Raw genomic sequence first — 19,087 nt, 5'->3', positions numbered from 1 at the left:
TTTTACAAATTGTTTTCAAGGTACGTGCTCGCCAATGATAACATTGTACATCTAATACAATAAGCTATATAAGGACAATATGAGTTATTATTTAAAAAAAATATTTTTCATTATAATTGTATTAAACGTGGTTAACCAATTCTATTTCGCTGTTAAGTGAAGGAATTTATGCATCCAACAGAAATTATCCTTTTATTGATTTGGAAGACTGGTACATAGTACGAGGAAAAGTTTGAAATTATCCGAAGTATTCTAGATAACAATTTAGATGCTGCTCAAGTCTATAAAATTTATAAAAATAATATATCTCAATTTATAGAATAATTTTATTCTACAAAGACAACACTGCTAAGTAGATAATTGTTTTCCATTATATATATACTATAACTACTTTAAAATGTCAAGCATATAAACTAGAATTCCAGCTAGAGCATTAGCATAATTTTATCAAAACATTATTGGTTACGAATGCTTGTCAAATTCTAAAAATACAGTATAATTCGAAGTGATTTTCTAACTACTTTTAGTATTAAATATGTTATACTAAGTACTTCAAAATATGGTTCAAAATTATATTGTTTATTTACTAACAAGGTGATTAAGCTATTTTATTTATTTATTTATTTTAACATTTAGTTTGTCCTTGTTTGCTTAAAAGACTTATAGTTTTCCTGGAGATTAGGTCAAACGGTTCTTGTAAATATTGTGAACTAAAATATAATAATGAAAACAAAACGTAATAATAAGAAAAGTTCTGTTGATGTCGAGGCGATAACATTATATTGCTTTTTAAAAAATACATATTTCGTGTCATTTTAGACAGATACACTATATTAGTACATTATAAAGTAACATGGCACCGAAACTTTTTCACATAAAATTTAAATAAAACTTACCCTCAAATTTTCCTTTGGGAGTGACCACACGAAACGCACTGGTGGACAAACTATTGACCACACTGGATGCCCCTCCTCCAGCCGAAGAAGTGACGGCCTCGTCTTGGTGCTGCTGCTGCTGGTCTTTTAGCATCTTCAAAATGCTCAGATTGGGAGGAGACGCGGGTGATGAACCATTGTCCTGTTGATGATGAGAATGAGGTTCTGACGACGTGGTCACAACGCGTGACTTAATTGTGAAGTCTAACGGGGATTGGTGGTTCGAGAACTTGGAAGGTTCCATCATTACCAGTTCGTCACGGTTTTCACAATTTACACTCACCAACATTGAGATATTGTCTTTGTTTGAACAAAATTAAAAACACTAATTACTGTAATATCACCGTAATTTTAGAACACATCTTAGGTTACATTGGGGTAAAATGTTTCGAGATGTCATTTGCAATATCGGAAGTTTGTCCACAACAATTAACGATGTCTCTTATATTATCATTAAATATGACTTTCTTTCCCTTGGCTATGTTAATAAACTTTTATTTTTATGAATAATCTGTTCCAAATCACCAATTTCAAACTATTCTTTGAGATGACGCGAAAAGCACCAAGAAGTCACGAGTGTTAGTCGGATATAAAATTTTTCAGATCTGTTCACTGCAAAGTTCGTCCTTGTTATAATAATCTCGCTTTCTGAGAAATTGTAAGCAGTGACAACACTCAAATCCATTCTCGTCCAAGCTGTGTGCCTGCCTCATGGTATCCACCCACTGTTAACGGCGACAAGGCTCATGTCGCCTCAATCTTCAGAAGAAATTTCGACCTTCCTTACCCCGGTTCCTTCTGTGTTGCTTTTACAAGTCACGTAACAAACACATACACATACACACTAGCTGTGACTGATGCTTCTTCACAATGTTAACATATTTTTTTCTTTCTTTCTTTCTTTCGATATCTCTCTCTCTTTCTCTTTCCGTGTTTCTTGTGTCCCGCTTACGTCACAGATTACACGACAGTGAATGACGCGGAGTTTCGCGGAGACCAAGGAATGATGTGCCGGTACGAAATAATACTAAAGGAACACTCTTCAAGAGCGCGGAGCGGGGAGTATTTTTTTTTTTGGGGGGGGGAGCTTGAAAGAGCGCAAGCGAGCAGGGACGGCGGGAGGTGTAAAAAACAAAAGAATGACGACTCACTCACTCACTAGAAAAAAAAAAGCTGTTAATAATCTGCTATTCCCAAGTCTTCTCTGGTTTGCCTGCCCTCTTATCAAGCCGATTCGCCCGTCGGGTTGTAAGATTCCCCCGAAGATATCACGTATACTCACTCACGCGATATGAACTTGACTTTGTGTGATTTCTTTGCTACTTATCATCTAAGCCATACAAAGTTTCCCCTCTCTCGCTCTTACTCACTCACATTTACACATGAACATACGTATATATATTTATATGTGACAATTGTATCTGAGGCATGTTTACCAAGGTAAAAGCTTAGAGTTGAGCGGGAGGGAGACGAAATACAACAGCACGGGGAAAAGGTTGGAGAGAGGAGGGGGGTGTTACACAACAATCTTGAATCTTTTGCTGTACGCGAACATTAGAACCAGTCAATGTAGCGACAACTTGACTCTCTCGAATCTTGCCTCTGTGTTTCTGATTGGTTCACCGACTTCAACGATTATTGCGAATTCTCTTTTCTGATTGGACTGAGGTTCTTAGAAGCTCCGCCTCTCATTTTCTCTCGCTACACAACCCCACTATTACCCTCCCTCACTTTCTCTCTCTCTCGCACGCCTTTCTCGCGCCGACGGATTCTGTAGTAGCATTGATACGAATGTGAGTTCCCGCGCGCAGAGTCATAGAGCTTCCGGCTTTCACACCGACTACTTCGTCGCAACGCAGCGCTGCAGTCAGTTGTCATAGTAACGACGGAAAGATCACATCGTACGCACGCACACATACACTACGAGACACTTTCCACAAGACTTTTCTCCTTTCTCTCTGAAGACCACTTTGATGTTAAAGGATAGAAAAGTCAGATGATCAATGATTATCAGTGTGGAAAAGAAAATTGTCAGAAAACACGTGCACGGTTTTAAGACATCTCTCAAACTGTTGTCCGTGGACCACAAGCCATTCTGGAAATCTGTCCTTGCAGTACTTTTAAGCCAAATTCAACCAGAAAAATAAAATACAGGTGAATTGCGTATCGCACATAATAGTTGAGAATCCCTAACAGGTTTAGATTGTATAAATTCCAGTATCATATATATATATATATATATATATATACAGTGGCGTATTTACGATTTTGTTTCGGGAAGGGCTTTGCTAACTTTCGGGGGGGGGGGGGCTTTGCCTGGAAATGAGAAAATTCTGCAAGATATTTCATTTACTTTACTATACTAAGTAAGATTTCGGGGAGGCTTAAGCCACCCCCCTAAATACGCCACTGTATACATATATATATATAGGTATATTGAACCACCCGACCGATTCAACATAGATGATTTTCGGGCCTGAGATGTTTTTTATCATTCATTTTGAGGGTGAAACTTAGGGGAGGGAGAGGGAAGCTATGATCGAAAATGACCGATATTAGTGTCGAATCCATATCTTCGGGATCGCTGAGATGAACAGTGACACTTCCGATGTCCTTTAAATCCAAATTCAACCTGCATTAGTACTCTTAAGGGGGGATAGTGGCATATAAAAAAAATTGAAAATGACCGATATTAGTGTCGAACTCATAATTTTCGGAGTGTCTAAGTTGATTGGTGACAGTTTTCGTGCCCTTTGTGTTCAAAATGGAACGTATTCTTCCCGCGCGTAGAACGGGCATTCTGCTAGTTATAAAATATTCTTGATAAACTTATATTATGTTTAAAAAACTAACATATTTTCTGTTCTATTAATATTTATTTGAAACTAGTAGCAAAGTTACAATTTATACCACATGAAGAAGTTCGTTTATCACAGTATACACCACATGAACACTGAATTTCGAATTTCTGCATTTCCCCTCACCCTCCATTCACCACTGAAAAAGTCAGTAAGGTGAATGGATTTTTGAAAATAGAAAATATTGAGGTAATTAGATTTATCGAGTAGAAAGTCATATAGTTTCATTCCAGGGTTGTATTATAAGGACAGATTAGAATTTTGCATTCTGAAGATTATACTAACCCGTTAATCTCAAAATCAGCGCGGGTAATCTACCATGCAAGGATACTATTCATAATTACTCCCATCGAGATTATGGGGAACCTATTTGTGATAGTTAATAACTGGGTGGCAGAGATGGCGTAAGTCAATGAAAACTTGACCCATGATCCATTGACCCACCATCCAACATGACCCACGACCCACTGGACTCACAAACTACCGCGACCTACTCTGACCCACGACCCATCACTCACAGCGACCTGCTCTTGAGGTACTCAATTTTTCTAAAAAAAAGAAAAAGGAAAAAAGAAAAAAAGAAAAGTCGGACCCCCACTCCCCCTTGGTTATGTATTATAATGAAAGCGATACGACAACATCCCAGTTGGGATTGGGGCCTAACTATACACCAAAGTTATTTCATTTCGCATTGACATTTGGCGTGATGGTTATGCACACATAGTTAAATTAATTTTTTAATACAATAATTCATACATTAGAGGCTGTTCAAAAAATATTTTTCCAGTAGTCAGCTCCTCCAAAAACGCACAGGCTGCATCTCCAAAGCAAGCAGTAAGTGCTATTGCTATTTTTAACATTACAAATATCAATATCTGAAAGTTCCTGTAGTTCTTTTTCAACATATTTCAGGAAAGTAAATAGAAACAAATGAAAAAGCAAGAAAAATGGAGGTCTTGAAAGTAAAACAGACAAATTCATCAACCTTTAGAAGATTCTGTCTACAATGCACTAAGCAGAGTGGGTTAGTGGGTCGGTAGGTCAGAGTGGATCATGGTGGTTACTGGATCAGAGGGTCACGGTGAGTGGTGGGTCGCAGTTGGTCACGTCCTGTTACCCAGGACCCACTGACTCATTCACAAATCTTGACCCACTCCGTTTCTGCTGGGTGGATTCTTCAGTGAATCCGATGCTTAACCTTTGACCCCCTTTATCGTATTCAAAATTGATGGTGATCCATCAAACTAATTTTTTGAAATTTTGTGTGAGCTCTCGCATGGCTAAGAAGTTAGCGTAGGCCCGCCGCTATGTGCTTCAGATTCCACTGTAAACTGTAGGTCCACGTTTCATATAGCGTCGTCGCTTAAAGGAACGCTAAACTTAAAAATCACAACAATTGAGATTTTATGTCTGCCGGACAGACACACGGATACAGTTTTTCTAAATAAACTCCTTAATTAAGGAAATTTTAATTAACACTGCTTCAAAATATATGTATACTCCGGGACACTAGTGCAGCTTAGATGTATTCGTCATAAAGAAGAAAAGATTATAAATTTGCTTTCGAAGTTCATAGAACATTTTGACTAATAAAAGTGAATTCGCTTGACAAGTTTGAGAATCGCTGTTATAGACCATTACCAATTTCACCAGACCATTACTAATTATATCTACCAGACGTTTCTTCATTCTTACTTAGCACTATTCAGGAAATTCTTTAGAGACCTAAACCAATTATAAGTCTGACTGTGCCATATCCGGGCTATACGATGGATGCATAAAATATCCGTAGCGAAGTTCTCTCAATCTCTGACGGTCGTTAAAGATGTTTATGGTCTGGCGTTGACAGTGTGGTATAAGACAACCTTTCTTTTGAGTAGTTCCGGCCGTTTCTTTTGAATTGCCAAGTGCACTCGCGCTTATTCTCGCAGTAGAGGTACGAATCTATCGTTCTACTGCGCTACAACAGTTGCGATGCCATTCCAGTTCTTCGAAATGCACAGCAAAACATTCCTGGGCGTCAGTATGGGCTTTTCCATAGTAAAATATCGAAAGCATATTGAAACACTGATTTATTTTTTGCAGTGCATTTCGTCAAAAAAAAAAAAAAATCTGTTTCGTCTTGTGTACAACTCTGCTTTCAGACAATACTGTTCGCTTGATTCAGCTTTGACTATTCTTCGTAAGAAAAACATGTAACTTTTCTGTGATTTTGACGCGCTTATACTCTGATAGACTTTGCAGTAAATTTGTAGTGCAATATTTTGACGCACACAGACGAAACAAAATTATAGATTTAGTGAGAAGATAGAGACAGAAAGAATTGCATCATGTTTGTTACAATTAGTACATTAACAGGGTCATACATATTCATCACGTTTCGTCTCTCCAGGTCAAATGGGGTCACTTCAGGTTATTTGTCTGTCCGGGTCATACTGGCTCACTGCATCTGGCGGGACATGGGTCTGACTCAGGCCCGTATCTACGGGGGGTCTAGGGGACCCTAAAATTTTCCTGTCCCTCTAAAATTTTCACGAAAAGCTCGCAAATGAACTATAACAGGTGATGAAATATAATATGGTTAGATCTGCCCCCTACTTCTACCGACCCCCCCCCCCCAACATGTTTGGGCTGGCTACCGAACTGGTCTGACTACCTCCAAGTCTTCTAGGTCATGGGTCACGAAGAAGTTCCATCATTGTAATACAGTATGAGATGCTTCATGAATGAACATACAAAACTTGGGTTTGTACTTCATGAACATATGAAATGAAGAGCAATATTGAAACTTGGGTTTGACGTGTTTGTATTTCTGACCATATACAGGGTGTAACAAAAAGGTACGGCAAAATTTCAGGGGCGGATACCTTATGGGTAGACAAGTAAAATAGTTCATATGAGCATATGTGGGGAAATGCATCTTTACAGAGTTACGGCCATTGAGCCGCCTAATGGCGTAAAATGTAGTCATATTCTGGACGCTCCTTAATGTGACTCAATTCAAACCTCAACAACTCAGCCCCTAATTAAGATAAAAACATAATTTTGGTATCTATGTATTCCTGAAGTACGACGCTTTCCGTCGATATGTATTTTATGTATATGAGGGATACCACGGTGGACAGGAGAGGGAAATTGCGTGTGTTTTTGTTTTTTGCATCAGGATTTTGTGGATGACATTCCTTTTTTCTTGGGGGTACACTCATAAAATACAAATCGGTGGAAAGCTTCATCCTTTAGGAACACACTGCTACCAAAATTATCTTCCTAGCATAATTAGGAGCTGAGGTATTGAGGCTTAAATGGAGTTACATTAAGGAGCGACCAGAATGTGACTATTTCACACCGTCAGGCGGTTCAATGGTCGTAGCTCTGTAACAATACATTTCCCGACATGTAGTCATATGAAATTTTTTGCTTGTCTACCCATAAGGAATCCACCCCTGAAATTTTGACGTACCTTTTTGTTACACTCTGTATAAGGAACTTACTTGTATTCGACATTCAATAACATTATTCTCTAACACTTACTTAGAAGTGTTGCTCTCATAACTGCCAAAAGGAAGGATGACAACTAAGGGTGGTCATTTTCCCTCTCCTCGATAATTGAAGCAGAATATATCTACACACAATATTGTTTCGGTCAAGATACCTAGGCCTAAATTATTACCATAATCTCATATACGTAACATGTACATATTTCAGGAAAATCCGAATAAATTTATGCAATTGTAAGGAATTGTTCCCTCTACATTTCTATCCTAGCAATTATTACAGTTCAAGAAGGCGCTTGATGCGTGTTTAAGTATGTTTAATGAAAACTAAGTTTGTGTAAAAAGTCAAGCAACTTCTAAACTTTTATTCATTTAAACATTTTCCTTTCTATAAAAATGAAATTCAATCTTATAGTTTAACGTCCAAAGATTATGGCTGTTAGGCTAAGGGAGATACATGTTTTAGGCAAATGAATAAATTCGTGGAATGAGAAAGTAGGAGGAAACGGGAGTACCAAGAGAAACCCCACGGACACGATATGTCCACCACAAACTTACTTGGCCGAGGGTCGAACCAGGGATCCCATGCACCAGAGGTATAGCGCTCTACCACTGAGTCACGGTGCACCCTTTCCTTCCTATATATCGAACTTTGTTTTTATTGTCAATGATGTAACTTTGTATTAAGTCAAGTGGAAGATAAGGCACAAGTCTTAACTCAGTCTTTAATAAATTGAAATTGAAATTGTTTTTTTTTTTTATTATTATTTTTTTTAGATGTTAGAGAGAGATGGAAAAAATCAATTCTCTTTTTCTCTTACGCTAATGAATTTTTCACCGCCTCTTCTTCCTAGCACATAATTATTTTCCCCTATTTATGTTATTTGATTTTTGTCAGTTCCTCCCTTATAATTTATCCCTTTCCAATTTTCTTAAAGATTCCTCCTTCGTCTTCTTTTAAGAACTACTCTTTATACCCAAGGATGTTCAAAGAATTACGAAATGAAAGTAACAGTGTGAACAGAAACAGAATATATCCAAGAAATCGTTGCTCCTAAAAGTAAAAAACTATAATTTCCTTTTTTAAAACTGGTTTTATTGAAGTATAAGTTTGAACTTCAAAATGTTGTGGGTACTGACAAAATCTTGTCTAATCTTGAAAAGCGGTAAAAAATACATTTCAATTAAGTTTATAATTTTGAACAACTTGAATGCAAGCTATCTAGTAAAATGCTACGTTTATAGTATTTTTGAGACCAGTTTCTTTCCGCAATGAAATCTTGGAAACCACAAGCTCTAGAAACTTCCGTTTTCACTAGTCAACTCCAATTTTTTTGCACAGTTGCCAGTTCTCATTGTTATTTTTTTAAACAAAAAAGTGTTATTTATCTATTCAACCTTTTAGGGGCCGTTTTGAGCCCTTAAGGTTATCATTACTGCTATGGTTGATATTCTTGTATTAGGCAACCAGGAAAACAGCAATGTATAACGGGTTGAAGGGCATTGTAGGCGTTTTTCTTTAATCTGAATGGCAAAACCTATTGTATGTTGGCAACTTCAAAGGCCTGTAGAGTCATAAGAAGCGTACTCAGATAACGACTTAAAAATCCATTTGGTATCATCTATCACTTTTCCAAGTTTGCCACAAACTTACCCCGACGCACACATCTGTTTCTTAAAATGCAGCGTTTATGTGTTTGTCTATAGCAATTTACTCTCTTTATTTCCTTCCGTTCTTTACTCGTGTCTGTCAAGGGACATGTATGGATGTAGTGAGGAAATGGGAAAAGGATTCATGATCAAATAAGAATGACGCGTAGTGTAGACAGCGCATGTTAAGCTGGTAGGTGTAACTTAATTAATGTAACAAACGTCGGGAGGTGATTTCTGACACTGAGATAAGCTAAAAAGGTTCTATGAACATATAGCATATTGGGCATATTGGCAGCGTTAGCGAGAACTGAACGTGTGGAAAAAAGTAATTTCAAAATGGTAAATATCGACGTGCAGAGAGACACAAACATAAATTCGTTGGGCACATCACAACAGATGTTCAAAGTCCCTGCAATGGACAGCAATGCATGTAATGCAACGCTGGATCATGGATTGGTGAACTTGTTCAAAGATACCTGGGTCATGGCGAACAGTTGAACAGGTGTTATTCATACATTGTTTCAAGTCGTTGACATCGTTGACAGGAGTACCATGCACTGCATTTTTAAGTTATCCCCACAGATAAAAATCCAGTGGATTCAAGTCCAGAGACCGGACAGTTCAATGCACTGGATCGTTGGTTGATCAAGCGTCTTGGGAAGTTGTTGTTCAATCACCGGCGGACATTCACACTGAAGTGGTGGCCCATCATGCATGTACCTCATGTTGTGATGAATCGCTAGGGGAACATTTTTCAAGTAATTTGGGCAATGTCCTGCAGGATGGTCAAAAACTGCGGTCCCTTTAGTCTTCGAGGTAGCATGTATGGAAATATCAGTTTATTATGGACAATACCACACCATATATTGAGTCCAATAAAAAAAAAAAAAACTCAAATTCAATTCAAATGTACTGGCTGTTATTTGGTGCACCCCCTTCAGAAAATCCTGGATCCGGCACTGGTACTTTTCTATGTAGGCAAACAATTTTAAAAAGAACTAAACGTTACACGTGAAGTTGTTGATTTGTTTGACGAATTTTACCGTTTCTCTTCAGTTCTGACGTTATATGATACGTGGGTCTGCAGTTTAAGGTGAAATCCAAATCACTGTACTCTTTAAAAGTTAACATTAGGCATTATGAGAGTGGTTAAAAACAGGGGCGTCATTTAGAGGGGGCAGGGAGGGGCATTTGCCCCCCCCCCCTGAGTTTGAGATTTATATAGATTTTATCAATAGAGTAGTAGTAAATGAGTAAAAAACGCGAAATTTTACTTATATCGAGGGGTTTTGCCCCCCCCCCCCCAAGCAAAATCTGAAATGACGCTCCTGGTTAAAAAGAAAACTCTGGAAGCATTCGAAATGTGTACAGAGCGGATGGAGGAAACGTAGGGTCTATGATAAAATCTCGATGGCGTGTGGGCTAGTCGAATGAAAGGAAGATTGTGATAAAGAGGTCTAAGTATATAACGATATTGTGTATTTTACATGTAATCTTAAACATCATTTCTTGTATTTACGGGCAACATGTGCTATTGAAATATGCACAAGCTAGTTAGAATTATATAACGATATTATGTATTTTACATGTAATCTTAAATATCATTTCTTGTATTTACGGGCATATTGAAATATGCACAAGCTAGTCAGAAGAAGAAGAAAATATAAAAAGAAGTAAAAATTATTATTTTCTGATATTATTATTGATATTTTGTTAACATGGTAATCTGACGATATGTGTTATTGGTCGTCATAGAAACGAGAAACATAATATATAACAGGAGATCCATCTTGTAGAATCAACATGTATGTTATTTAAAAGGTGTAAATGTTTAATTTATTACGTGTTATAATAAAAAGGTAATATCAAGATGGTGTGTTCAAGGGAATTTGAGAAAAAGGTAGTAGAATAGATTATATTTATTCGAACTGTGAACTAAAATGTAACCCTGAATATACTAAATAAATATATTGGTTACATTTTAAGTAGACGAACTACAGTGCGAGCAGTTAAGCTAGTAAGGCCTGATATATAGGACTATACTATAGGCCTGCACTATAGGATAGATCCTAGGAAATCTATACGATTTGTCCTAGAGTCAAAATCTCAACGTGTATGGCATCAGATCGCATGCCATTTCCTGTGTTCTGAACGATTTTATGAGATTTCACTTGTTTAGAGCACGCCTTATTTCGGAAAGAAAATTCGTAAGATTTCGCTTTAAGCGACATCAAGTGAGAGAAAGTGAAAACAAAACAAATGAAAACACAACTGATAAGGTATCTTCTGATCGTGTAGGTTTACTTTAGGTGTACCACTCGAAATAACTGTCGAAAAATTAAAATTTGTCACTGTCCCCGTATTTGCGTTGACCGACATGAAAATATCTCACATAGCATAGATAAAATTCAAGGGGGCCATCAAAAGCAATTGTTGATAAACTACAATCATTTTACGATTTGCGTACAAATACGGGGTCCGGATGTATAGTATAAAAACTATAGTGCAAAAAACGCAAACCAAGTTGAGCTAGGTAGTCTCTGGAAAGCACGAATGCTATCTAATCGAGTCCGTGCAGGGCTAAGCGGGAGCCCGAGAGTCCTGCCAGGGGTTGCGGCCTAAGGAAGCAGCCGCGTCAACGAAGGTAGTGAAAACGAGTGGGTTTTGGCAATGATTCGAGTTTGGATAGCACTTGTTATGGTATCGTGGTAGTAGCGCTCCACTTGTAAACATAAATTACAGCTTCTGTAAGCTGTGCAGAAATACACCGGTAGTGGAAAATAGCACTCACTTAGGTAAATGTTTCGCAAAAGGGTCCAGAAGTAGGCAAAACATACAAAATTTACAGGAGAAATGGAAGATGCAAGTACTTAGACCTAACACAACCTAACCAAATATAACTTAATGAAATTTACTAACTTAAACTAACCTAATATTAATAGAAGTAAGGGCATTACTGCTGTATCGCTGGATCAATTTGAAAATCGAAAAAATGGACCTAAATATACTGCATTCGGTTATATTTGGTTGGATTTCATTAAGTTACGTTAGATTATGTTATTAGGTGTGCAGTTTTACTATACGGATCCATAGTATACGTAGTAGTAGCAGTAGGAGTAGAAGTAGCGGTAGTAGTACTAGTACTAGGAACGGGTTAGAAGTCCCGCAGGGGTTGGTTGGGTTCTGTTCTCGACATGAAATTGGCAAATTAAAGACTTGCCAAAATTTTTCTGTACATTTTACAATCTATGGATCCGTATAGTAAAACAAGTGTACCTCTCCGCGAAATAGTCCATCCGCCTCCACATACAGTGCCGCTTACAACATCAAAAACAACCAGCAAATACAATTACTTTCTGAACTTTTACTATTTTCCTTACCTGACTTTCACTCACTCTTCCTCATAAACTTAAATAAATTCTCCAATTGACCCGATAAATTTCCTAAAATTGATCTGGCGATACAGCAGTTAACCCGAAGGAAGAGAAATTCTATCACTTTTTGAAAATTATGCTGGACCCATATACTAATATAATCTAACGTAACCTAACCTAATCGTAACTAACCTGAACCAACGTAATTAATGTAAATAGAAACTACCGAAAATGTAACATTTCTTAGAAAAATTAGCTGGACCCTTGCTGCTAAACATTGTCCCTCACCTATTTTATCCCTCGTTGAAACATTTATATAGATTTTACACTAGTAACCCTACAGTTCCAAACATAAAATATAGGTGCATTACTTTGTATTTAATTCAGTTGCTTGCGGAAATTTGTTTCTTATAAATATGTCTTTTCATGCAAAGTATTGAATTGTACTTGTAAATCTTCTAAAATGTGGTGCGCCGAAAGTATTACCAGCGCCCTTCTGACTTTTATGCTTTGTTTTTTAGAGGTATCCAATTTTACAATATAGCGCCTGGTATTAATATCAGTGGGACGTGCAGTGTAGTTAGCATAGTAATTCATCAATCTTGTACCTTTATTAAATAGGACTATTTCACAATGTTGATAAACGTCATTCGGTCAGACAGGAAAGCTCTTCATGTGCATGGCACAAAACGGTAGGATTTCCTAAGGGATGTGTCGTAAGATTTTTCCGAAGATAAATCCTAAGATATTTCCTAGGATTGATCTCGTAGCGGTCCTAACAGGTCCGTCTCTTGAATGTGTACAAAGGCGTCACAACTGCGTAGCCCTCTCATTTGCTACCAGCGTTTAAAAGGAATTCGGAGTCCTGGCTTCAAAACACCATAAACCCTGTTCCTTAGCACAGTTGGACGGAACCAATTAGGAAGTATTAGTAAAACTATCTTTTAAAGAACAACACTGTACATAGTAATCTTCTTATTAAGGGTATGATGGAAGATATAACAGAGAGGGAAAAAGGAAGATTGAAGATCAATGTACGATAATAAAGAAGGTCAAATGACCCACCAGTAATGGATAGTAATTATTATTATGATGATTTAATCTGAAACTTGTTGACATGTTTGTTGTACCGTATAAGAAATCATTTGTTCGGAGATTAATGCTAATTTCAACATAGACACTATATGAGATACAGAGATCTAATTTAACACTTTGATTAATGCAGATTGCTATAAAAATTCTCACTGCATTGCTGTCGACTGCTATAGCTCTTTACGCCTTAATCAATCTGGTTTCCTTAGTTTAAGATTTCGATCTAGATCATTTAGCAGATCGATTGAGATACAGAGCGGAATTCAACTAGCTATATCAGTCGGCAGCAGTACAATAACGTAGCTGAGAAAACTCCTGTAGGCGTTGGGAGAAGTGTAGTTATGTATTTGTAAGAACTGCTACAGCCGTGCAGTTATACAGCTATGAGAACTGCTACAGGAGTCACCAGCAGTGCAGTCACAGATGTATGAGAACTGTTATAGTAGTCCGGATTAGTGTAGTCACGCACTTGTGAGAACTGCTACCGTGCATAGCAGTCTGCGGCAATGCAATCACATATTTATGAGAACTTCCATAGCAGTATGCAACAACAAAAGAACTAATAACATACTTGAATCACAAGGTCGTTCTTCTACCACGAATCGTATCTGTGACATCCACACCAAAGGACTGAAGACACCCCATTTAACCACTAAAAAACTCTATTACAAATTGTAGTTTATATTTAGAATTGTACTATTAATCTATTAATCACCTTGTATTTTAAAGATGATACAGGCCTACTTTCTTAAAAAAAAATGTTTAGCATTTGCTTTAAAATTTCCATTGAAAACAAATAGTTCCCCTCCCTCTAATATAGCATGACATTTCCACAATCACATTATAAGTCAAGTCAAAACTCATATATATTATATATAACTATAGAAAGATGAATGTTGAGGTAAAGATTCCTGTATTTATTTAACGTATAAAGTTAAAAAAAAAAAGAGTATTTGAAAAGTCTTTATCTTCTTTATTTTTGTGACCTATCATGAATCTAACTAACTAACCTTCAGTCAGTCTTCCGACAGAAAAATAAACATTGACAGGGGACAGTTTGGCTTTCCAAACACTGTACTTGAAGGGAGTGGTTCCACATGGAATATTAAACGTGTATATATATATATATATATATATATATATATATATATATATATATATATATATATATATATATATATATATATATATATATATATATCGGAGCGTGCAGAGGAGGAGAGGATGTGTGACGGATCTGAGGAAAACATCCAACATGTTTGTTTAGCAATGGCTATTGGGAGCCACAAGAAGCGGACAGACACATGATCAATAATTCTCGACCACTTTTGTGTGTTAAAAGTTGTAGAGAACACACAGGCAGGACAGAATACTGTGAGGAGGGGTTTTTCGGGTAAGTGTACGTAAGAACTAGAAAGCGTATTTCGTTTTCCACAAATCCCTGAGGTCCACACGCTTATGCGCACAATGTAACGAGAAACAGGAGCTTATGTATAGATATTCATGTATCACGTTTCGTGACGAGTTTTTGGCATGCTTCACACACACACATCAACACACAGAAAATGTGAGGTAAGGGTAACTCGCGTGAAAAAGAAAATGTAGTAGATACTTTCCCAACCCCTGTTTTCGTTATTCTTGTATGATTCAACTGCCAATCGTGTCTTGACTTGAAGGTCCACCCAGAGACGTATCTATTTGGCCAAAGTTTTGTGTATATGTAAAGAATTTTCCTCTTTTTTTTTTCTTTTTCCTAGGAAGCGTGTGTGGATATATTCGCCCTTGGGATTGACAGGGCATCATGAATCGAAACGACTGAATAAATCATAGCAAGAGAGGAGTCAGAAACCAACACATTTTTGCTCTTTTTCTTATTTCTTTTTTAACGAAAAAAAGTTAAAAAGGAACTTCTTATTTTTCTCGTTTCGCGATCGTACCAACATCAGCAAAACGATCTCCAATTGGTAAACTTGTACGATGACTTCAGACCTCTTGGTAGTGTTCTTGCTGGGTTTTTAGAGCTGTCAAGCGGCCGATATTGAAGGATAAGATCAGCGGCCGAAATCTCTTGGGCCAACCTGCTGTATGTGATACAAACAAGATGACTTCTGAATGAGGAATGGCCCGAGAGGAACTCTTCAGCACCGACCCTCATGCAAACCACATGTGTTCTTTCTACTCTCCTCACATACATTATTTCCGTTGAATGAATAAAGATAGGAAAATAGATGGTAGCTTTTTCTTCATGTATTGTAGATACCTGGGTCATGCGTTTAGAAGTCAGAGTTTACGAAGTTCTTCGTGTGTACAAAAGAAAGACTTAAAATATCGTACTATTCTGTATTCTGTAAAGTCAATAACGCACACGAGAGTTTAACCATTTACCTTTTTATTAAAAAAGTGTCGTAATTATCATACAAAGTTTCAATAAAATATTTTTTCTAAATCTCTGATCATTCTAAGTAAATGTTCTCAGTGTTGGATAAAATGAACCCTTTCGGCATATAATGATGCCTCGGATTGAGAGGAAGTGTCCTAGCCTATGGCGGCCTTAGATGGGACTGGTGACTTCGTAGCCCATAGCAGCCTCAGGAGTAGGTATTGTAGGTTGTCTCTATAGCCCATAGCGGCCTCAGGAGTAGATATTGTAGGTTAAGTCTCCGTGGCCCATAACGGTCTCAGAAATAGGTATTGTAGGTTAAGTCTCTGTAGCCCATAACGGCCTCAGGAGTAGACATTGTAGGTTAAGTCTCCGTGGCCCATAACGGCCTCAGGAGTAGACATTGTAGGTTAAGTCTCCGTGGCCCATAACAGCCTCAGAAGTAGATACTGTAGGTTAAGTCTCCGTGGCCCATAACGGCCTCAGGAGTAGATATTGTAGGTTAAGTCTCCGTAGCCTATAACGGCCTCAGGAGTAGATATTGTAGGTTAAGTCTCCGTGGCCCATAACGGTCTCAGAAATAGGTATTGTAGGTTAAGTCTCTGCAGCCCATAACGGCCTCAGGAGTAGACATTGTAGGTTAAGTCTCCGTGGCCCATAACGGCCTCAGGAGTAGACATTGTAGGTTAAGTCTCCGTGGCCCATAACAGCCTCAGAAGTAGATACTGTAGGTTAAGTCTCCGTGGCCCATAACGGCCTCAGGAGTAGATATTGTAGGTTAAGTCTCCGTAGCCTATAACGGCCTCAGGAGTAGATATTGTAGGTTAAGTCTCTGTAGCCCATAACGGCCTCAGGAGTAGACATTGTAGGTTAAGTCTCCGTGGCCCATAACAGCCTCAGAAGTAGATATTGTAGGTTAAGTCTCCGTAGCCCATAATGACCTCAGCAGTAAATATTATAGGTTAAGTCTCCGTGGCCCACAACGGCCTCAGAAGTACTCGTAGATATTGTAGGTTAAGTCTCCATAGCCCGTAACGGCCTCAGAAGTAAATATTGTTGGTTGTCTCCGTAGCTCATAACGACCTGAGGAGTAGATATTGTAGGAAGATGACCAGTACAAGACACTGATGACTTCTTAGTCCCGACATCCTCTTTTATAGCCGTGCTTTGGAGGAGGAATCTGTGGAGGGGTGGTCGGATTTCTTCGTGAATCTTCGTGTCCTCGTCGTCTCTTCCTAAAAGTATAATTTCCCTCTGACGTCTACCACTATATCTTTACAAATCGTGAAAACACGTGCTTATAGTAAAAACATATATAGCTTATAGTTATGTGTGGGTGTACCGATCCTTGCAATATGTAACTCATCTTGTAACACTGATGTATTGTATTTAGCTTATGTATTAACAGAACTTACCCAATTATTAGTTTCCATTTAAAAGGACGCCAAGATACGCTCAAGTTTTACACAGTGTTCTTGATTTACAATCAGGAAATCTAAGGTTCGAATCCAGTGAGAGAAACATCCTGAGATTTTTCAACGTTTTTCTTAGATCTACCAGGCAAATGCTGGGATGATACCTTTAAAGGTGGCCCTGCCCGGCTTGCTTCCACTTGATTGTCCTCTTAATGTTGATTGTTGATATTCCAGTTACATAGCATCACTGACTATCACTGGAACTCTGTTCAATAATAAACTCTACTGAATACAGCAAAGAGAAAAACGCAAAACTTACGTGTATAGAATAAGGGATATAGCTCGGTACTGTTAAAGTCACCGCTATCCATTAAGATGTTACGGGATTGACTCCATTAGCGAATGCGCCCGAGATAATTGCTCTAGCTATCTATTCCAAAAGCCAGAAAAATTCGTTTTCATTCTAAAGTTATGGTATAGAGTGTTATTATTTAGGGAGACGTCTTATTTCATTTCTATATTCTCTAACAGATCAATAGCTGATGAGGTTTTTGTTACTCTTGCAAATCATTTAATTCTTTCTTAATCTAATATAAATAAAATAGTTTGTTTGTGTGTTTGTCTGTCTGTGTGCAGCCTGGGGACCAGACGAGTGGACCGAGAGTTTCCAAATTTTAGTCAGGGGTACCTTGGCCCAGGCCCAAGATCAAGATGAAGCCCCTTTTTCAAATTTCGAACCATGGGGGGTCTCAGGAGGGCGTTTACCGAAACCGGCTTGGGAACCAGACAAATTGACCGAGAGTTACCAAATTTTAGTTACAAATACCTTGGTCCAGGCTCCAGACCAGAGTTAAACGTTTTTGTCAAAATTCGAACCAGGGGGTCTCAGGGGGGCGTTTATCGAGACGTGTAAAAGTAGTAGAAAATGACCGATATTAGTGTTGAGTTAATAGTTTTTGCGGTCGCTGAAATCAATGGCGAAACTCCGATCGCATTAACTTCCAAATTCACGCTATTCAGCTCCGGGTCGGGGGTGGGATACAAAGACATATAAAAGTAATCCAAAATGACCGATATTAGTGTCAAATCCATAGTTTTCCCGGTCGCTAAAATTTTCATTAGTGATGACTTGCAAATTTAGTTACAATTGTATGCGGGCCAGGAGTCAGCGGAGGGGGGGGGGGGGTACCGAGACATGTAAAAAAAAAAATCCCAAAATGACCGATATTAGTATCAAATCCATAGTTTTCGAGGTCGCTGAGATCAATGGTGATACTCCCACAGGTGTTGGTTTCCAAATACAGCCCCCGTGCGAAACATGGGTATATTCAACTAGTTAAGTTCTAATATGTCTCTTTAATAAAAATAAAAATATGTTACTTTAACGAAGGTTTATTGTACCTGATATGAACAGTTCCATTTTTTATTTGACAAATTCTATTGTAAATTACGAGTTATAAGGCTAGTTAAACCAAACTTCATTGTATCTGTCATCAGTTGAATTCTAGATTTGTTTGGTAATCGGTTTAATATTTTAGTATAATTAATTTTTAATCTGCCCACTAAGGATTACATTTATATTATGATTTGTTTGTGAGACTGGCAAACAATTCAATTGTATAATCATGGGGTCAGAGTACTCTGTATTCCCAATTCTATTTAATGCAATGGTATCGTTAGGGAGGGTCTTGGGGTGCACCGGCCCCCTGAAAGTCTCACGTGTCCACCGAAATTGATTCTGATCTATTATTTATCATTCACTGTCTTAAGATTATTATTATTATTATTATTATTATTATTATTATTAATAATAATAATAATAATAATAATAATAATAATAATAATAATAATAATAATAATAATAATAATAATAATAATCCTTACTC

General features: G+C 37.7%; 1 protein-coding gene across 1 annotated transcript in view; it reads right to left on the bottom strand.

Annotated features, from left to right (window-relative positions):
* Positions 1-2,360, bottom strand: part of LOC145672856 (uncharacterized) — a 214,413-nt gene extending 212,053 nt beyond the window's left edge. Inside the window, exon 1 of the mRNA XM_081742012.1 lies at positions 897-2,360. Coding sequence (XP_081598138.1) covers positions 897-1,224 — 328 coding nt within the window. The 5' untranslated portion in view covers positions 1,225-2,360. The remainder of the gene's footprint in view (positions 1-896) is intronic.
* Positions 2,361-19,087: the final 16,727 nt, after the last annotated feature.

Source organism: Thermobia domestica, chromosome 2 (genome assembly GCF_964235325.1).
Source record: "Thermobia domestica chromosome 2, izTheDome1.hap1.1, whole genome shotgun sequence".
Lineage (NCBI taxonomy): Eukaryota > Metazoa > Arthropoda > Insecta > Zygentoma > Lepismatidae > Thermobia > Thermobia domestica.
Note: the sequence above shows the minus strand (reverse complement) of the source record. Positions and strands in the feature narration are given on the sequence as shown.